The 6,579-nt window shown below is 42.4% G+C and overlaps 1 protein-coding gene across 6 annotated transcripts in view; it reads right to left on the bottom strand.

The window, feature by feature from the left end:
• The window catches only part of Sh3kbp1 (SH3 domain containing kinase binding protein 1), a 346,384-nt gene that overhangs the window by 147,967 nt on the left and 191,838 nt on the right, over positions 1–6,579 (bottom strand). For 4 of the 6 annotated variants that reach the window (XM_029473429.1, XM_029473430.1, XM_021152667.2 and 1 more), the window contains 2 exons: positions 4,221–4,295; positions 268–473 (listed from right to left, as the gene is read on the bottom strand). In XM_029473429.1, coding sequence (XP_029329289.1) covers positions 268–473; positions 4,221–4,295 — 281 coding nt within the window. The remainder of the gene's footprint in view (positions 1–267; positions 474–4,220; positions 4,296–6,579) is intronic. The other 2 variants (XM_021152670.1, XM_029473431.1) reach the window with 1 other exon arrangement.

The following is a 6,579-nucleotide window of genomic DNA, read 5'->3' as shown; positions in this document are numbered from 1 at the left end:
ATCCAGGTCATGAGGTAAGTCATTTTGTACTACCAAGTTAATTATCTCAAGCCATATTTTGCTATAGTTGTAGAAAACTGACCAACACAAGAGAGCGGTAATATATCAGCAGCAAGTAAACCACTCTTTAAAAAAAAAAAAAAAAAAAAAAAAGGGAATTTAAGGGGGGAGGGGAGGGGGGAAGAAGGCATGGACCAGAAACATTTGAGGTCGAAGCACAAGGCTCTTCCCCATTGCAACGAAATCAGACAGAAAAGTCAAGTGTACCTTTTCGACGGGCAGGAAGTCATTTTCCACTTCAATCGACCTTGGTCTTAGTTTAATTGGCTTGTCTTTGAAAATGTCTCCAAACCCCACTCCTTTAACTTTCTTGGGCTGGATGGCTGCAGTTGCCATGGTCCCGTTGGCACCTTCGGACTTGGTACTGCTGGAGTCGCCTCCATCACTCTCGGAGCCTGTGGTTTCTCTTAAGCCTGTCACCAGTGGGGATGAGGAGAGAGAGAGGGAGAGAGCTCAGAAATCAGCCACAGGCCACAATAAAGAACTTCACAGCTGGCCAGGCGCCAGCTCTCACAATGTGCCTGGGCTTCTGTACTCGGGGTATTGAGTGTGCTGACTCAGGCTGTCTTTGAGTTTTGTTTGATCTTCCTACCCCAGACTTTAATTTTAAGCAGTGAATCAAAATAGCTTTTCAGAAACTCTACTTTCTTTGTATATGTGACATTTCACATGCTTCAGCCAAAGCCTACTTCAATCCAAAAAATGTCCCCATGCCTTGTGCAATACCAAACCTCCTTGCCCATATCTGACCTTCCCACTCAGTCACTACCAATATTGTACCTCTAAACTCTGATTTGTGTCAATTAGAAACTAGCAACGAAAGTATCATTTTCTAAAGGGGACTTGTAAAGCTAAAAGTGATTTAAACAAATTAGCAATTAAATCACACAAAATCATGACTGCCAACGACTTAAATCTCTTTGGATGGCTTCACAGGGAATAAATGCATACAGGCATGTTCCTCTAAGGAAGCGTAAAACCAAACTTGACATTAAGACAGCATTTGCTAGCAAGATGGTAGTGCTTGTTAATGATGGGAAAAAATACTGCCTTCCCAGAGGCCAGAATCCCAACCCAGGGTTCTTTCTTCTTCCTCTAACACCACCATCTTCCCAAAGCGGAATCTGTTTCCAAAGAAAACACACTGGGATCATGACACATTCCCTAGAACCTCTTCTGCTGTGTGTTGGAAGGTATAAGAGAGTTATCATCAAGACAGCATCAACATTTACCTCCCCAGATGCTTTGTCCCTAGGCTTTGCCCACACTCATGGTTCTAAAATGGAGACTCTATTTGAGTCTACTTAATTTCAGGGCATATACTCTTCCTTTGGTATCAGGATATTAATTATAACACTAAAGGGCAGGGTTCAAATGATATTTCGAGTACTAAGTTCTGTCATTAAACTATATCTTCAAGGTTCTAGATGTGTAGGGTAGGTAGCTTTTTTTTTTTTTTTTTTTTTCTGTATCTCCTGATCATACAATGCCTTTAAGGTAGAAGAATGCCACCAAATTTCTTTTGCTAGTGGCCAACTGTATATTAGCTTCCTGTGGCTACCTAGTCCATAGGAACAATATACTAAATAATTGCTCAATACCATGAGATGTTGAAGCCATTTAAGTGAGGAAGTGCCAGAGTGGGAAGAAACTGTTAAATGCAAACTGGTAAAATACAGAAAGGTTGTTATAGATTGCTAACAACTTTCAGGTTCAAACCATAGAACAATAGTTTCCTTTGTTGCTGCCATTTTCCATAGAGCAGTATTTCTAAGCCAACAGGGTGGGGGAGGAAGAAGGTTGCTGGTGCACATTTTAATTAACTAAAGCTCAGCATTTGTGAGCAGAAACACAGGACAGAAGAATGAGGGGGCCAGCTGCCAGTTACAGGACTGGATTGGAGTATGCAAACATGGTGAGCCCCCTGGATTAGCTATCCATTCGTGTGTTTATCTACTCATTGTTTCTGGGAATACTAATGCTGGAGATATAATTTTGGAGTCTAAATATTGTGTCATTTCCCCTTTAACATGTTCTTATTTTGCTGTATGGATTCATTCTATGTGATAAATGGCTTGCATATTCTTCTCGTGTTTGGAAAGAACCATTGAGGGTGAAATAAAGAAACAGTAGGAAGAAACCACATCACCTATCTCCCATCACCACCACCTCCACCATTACCACCATCACCTCCCATTATCACCACCTCCACCATCATCACCATCACCTCCTATCACCACCATCACCTCCCATCATCACCACCACCTCCCATCACCACCACCTCCCATCACCACCACCTCCACCATTACCACCATCACCTCCCATCACCACCACCACCACCTCCTCTACCACCAGAAGGCAACAGGGTAAATGGATTAGAGTGTATCTGTTTTAGTTCTTCAGAAAGAGGAAGTCGGGGGCTCTTCTGTGGTTCACCATTAGCTACAGCCATAATCTGTCTTCCCCGCCATTTTATTTCACCAAGTTTCCACTTGTAGAGATTTGTTGCCTTCAGGCTCATTGTAATAACAATGTATTAGTCCTTAGAAATAATCTATTACACAGGGAACAGACGCACACACAGTCACTCAGCCACACAAGCATGGCTTGGGAAGGAAACACACGGCAGATTTTTTCTTCCAGAAATTCTGGCATCCAGGCTCTATCTTTTTTTTTTTTTTTTTTTTTTTTTTTTTTTTTTTTGGTTTTTCGAGACAGGGTTTCTCTGTATAGCCCTGGCTGTCCTGGAACTGTATAGACCAGGCTGGCCTCAAACTCAGAAATCTGCCTGCCTCTGCCTCCTGAGTGCTGGGCTTAAAGGCATGCGTCACCATGCCCAGCTTCTATCATTTTTAAGAATATAAATTATACAGCTAAATATTTGCATTGGTGTAATAGCTCAAAAATCTAGCTCTTTCTCTTCAGAAGGGAAGAAAGGTTACTTAATTTTCATGTGGGTTGGGTAGACTTTTAGCTACTTGTGCCTATCATGTGTATCTTCCAATAAAATGTCCCCATATCATTATTCAGAATAGTAAATGGCACTCTCAGGCAGCTCAACTTACCAAGTGGAATGGAGACTGGGGTCAGTTTAATGAAGGGCATATTACTGGTCCATGATGAGATATTGCAAAAATGCATAAGAATTTGGAAATGACTTAAGCATTTCAGCATTATTCACTGGTGTCACTTCCAGACACGTGGACAGGGCAGGGCATGGAGGTAAACAAGGTCAGATCTCCCGACTGAGCCCAAGAAGCACACTGCATGCTAAGTCACATGCTATGTGTATGTGTTCAGAGTGGAATAGAAAGAAAAATACCTTCACTTTCACCATTTGAGGAAACTTGTGGTGCTCATGTCTGAACCTCCTTTATCACATGTGTGTATATAATTCATGGATACATGTGTATATGCACCACAGTGGATGCTCTTCCCTCCAGATGAATGCAGAACGAAGCCTCCTAAACTTTGCCTCAGTCCTGTGGCTGTTCACTGTGGTGTGATTAGCCCTAGTTTTTGCACCCATCAGTTGGACTGTTTTTAATTTGGGGCACACATGTGTAGTGCTCCTGATGTAGCAGGAATTGCTGTAAGACCATCATGAAATTAATCCATACATCTTGTTTCTTTAACTCTTGGCAGCCTACTTTTTACAACACAAAAGGCTGCAATGGGTCCTGCCCAAAGAAGTCTGCCGTGTGGTGATTAGCTGGATGGGCAAAGTGAAACACTGGGCCTGACATGGACTTCCGTGCCAAGACCTTCTTTCTTTGAGCCACGCAAATGATAAATGACCCACTTAGAAAAAGCAGTAACCAGGAGAGGTTGATGTCTCCACCAGAAGCCATTTCCCACTGCCATGACACAGCAGCTACTGCTTCCTTCTCCGCATACATGGTTCATGCACACATGCCACGCATGAGAGAGGCAGAAAGCAAACAAGAAAGCATCAGGAGCTGGTGGTGAGAATGCTCTCGTAGCACACACCAAGGAAATGACACTTATTGTAGGCAAATAAGCCCATGTCCTTGGTTCAGAAATTCACACAGACACTTGGCATAAGCTCAAGCAGCTCAGGAAAAAGCACAGCTGTATCAAAATCCACAGGTGCCCAGATCTTATCTTTATGATTGCCTCCTGCTGTTAAGGTCACTCACTGTAATAGCGTCTGTGGCCCTCCGTCTTTCCTGGTGCGGCTCGGTACAGAATTGTCCCTTCAAAGGTAGTCTTTCCTGACAGTGAATGAGAGAAGAGAAGGGGAGAGAAAAACAAGAGAGGGGGACAGAGGGGAGCAAATGATGGCAAAAGAAGGAAGAGGAAGAGTCTTTAGCTGAACTTGCCGTCAGTGACCTACCTGGCTGCAAGAGCTTCATCCATGCAATTAATTAAAGACCATTAGGAAGAGTTTAAGAATATTACAGAATGAGCCCAAAGTTCCCAGGTAACCACAATGGCAAGAAATACCCAGATTTGGTGCTTGTTTCTCACATGACTGACATGGATGGTATGTCCAGTTAAAAACCTGGAAGCCATTTCACATAAGAGTAGGAAAACCTCAATTAATCAGAAAGAATCCAATTCATAGGACTATTGCATTAACTCAACTGGGCAAGCAGTCTTCTCTTTGGGGAGTGTGACCTACACATAAAACAGATCTGGTCCTTCTGCCTGCGTCATTTATTCCTAGAGTAGCACATAGTAATAAATGCTGATATTCGAGCCCCAGTATTAAAAACGTGGCAAGGAACCCTCCTCGGGAAAATGTAGTGGGCATGGAGTGAGGCTCAGTAGTAGATTACTTGCTAAACATTCATAAGGCCCGAGGTTTGACCCCAGCACCACAACATGAAAAAACAGATTTGTCAAGGCAAGAAATTAACAAACTCCAGGGGCTATTTTAGTAATGAGATTTGAAACCAATAGTGGCACATATACCAACATGAGGGGATGGTTTGGGTTAGCACCAAGAATTAAAAAAAAAACCAAACAAACCCTGTTCTTGAAACATCTTAATTGAGGTTTTACTGTATCAATAATGAGTCTGTACTTAAGCATTGAGGACAGAGGACTCATTCAGCTTCAAATATAATAGTTTTGATATAATATCATACAGATGACTGAACATGTAGCTAAAGCCCAATATCACTGAATCGTAAGAGCATAAATGCATATATTGTTCCAATTTAAGTATACACATACCCACCCACCTTCCCGACACACATGCACACACACACACACACACACACATATACACACACCACAGACAATATCACAAGATGGTAAAACGATTTGAAAAGTAATCTCAGTTAGTAAATGTATTATTAAAAGAAATGAGTTCTGTTATAGCTCATGAGTTAAATATTCAAACATGGGTCGGGCTTCTCTTTCCCTAGAAAATTGAGAGGTACCACTGCGCTAGGTTTAGAAGCAGGGAAGATAACTGAATGAGGAAAGAGTAATTCCTCTTACCCCTTAGAAACTCTCCACCATCACAAAAGAAAGCCCGACAGGGTCACTATCTAGGCCTTGTCAATTCCAACTCATGACACCAGTTATAAATGATCAGATCATTCTAAATAGATGAGGTATTGTCATGCCCTGATCTGGAAATCTGTCCTTGTGGGCTTGGGTGCTACGGCCAAGTAGAACAACAACAGCCAAACAAAAGTTAGGTAGGCATTCAAGTCACTACTTATGTGTAGATTCAAGTGGTATGTATAAGCAACCTCAGGTGTTCAGGAGGCTGAGGCAGGAGGGACCTAGAAACCAGCCTGGACTACATATTGAGTTCCAGGTCTTGGGAGACAAGGTAATACCCTGTCTCAAAAAATAACCACTGTCTATATTTGAGCAATCTAGAGAAGCTACAGAATTTTGCAAACCTGTTTCTTAGACTCTCTGTCAAAAGTAGAGCCAGCAAGCAGCTAGCTTTTATTTGAGTGTAGTTTTTACTCCAAGAATGTCACCATCACTCCTAAAGCACAGCTGTTGGTGTGAGAACAGGCCCTCTACAAGTGAATAAGCATCAATCAGTCTTCTCAATGTCAGCAAAATGGAGATAGAAAAGAAAAAAAGTCAATATTCCAGGGATGTTCCTGAGAACAGCAAAGCTTTCATGTGCTCTGCCCCAGAAGCAAGTCTGAAAATCCCAGTGGGAGACAGACCATTGCCCTGCTATCTGCATTGTCTGTCAAGCCTATCTGCGAAGTCTCTCCTGCCCACTGGCAGCAAGACGATCAGGGAGATAGCCTGGGAGAGGGCTGGGCAAAGTCTCACAGGTACATACTTGAGTGAGGAACAAGAGACAGGCAATCAGAAAGCTCATGCAGATGAGCAGTGTTTGCCTCGCTGGGGGTGAATATTGTGCTATGACCGCTAAATAAATATTAGTTCTTGAAGGCAGCAAGCACTGGAGAAGGGACAGATTTTTAATTTTAGACATAAAAGTGTATGCTTATATTAGCTTCTAACTTTGCCTGTTTAATACTGTTTATTGGTGGGTAAACTGCCCTTCAC

The sequence above is a fragment of the Mus caroli genome, chromosome X (assembly GCF_900094665.2).
Source record: "Mus caroli chromosome X, CAROLI_EIJ_v1.1, whole genome shotgun sequence".
Classification (NCBI taxonomy): domain Eukaryota; kingdom Metazoa; phylum Chordata; class Mammalia; order Rodentia; family Muridae; genus Mus; species Mus caroli.
Note: the sequence above shows the minus strand (reverse complement) of the source record. Positions and strands in the feature narration are given on the sequence as shown.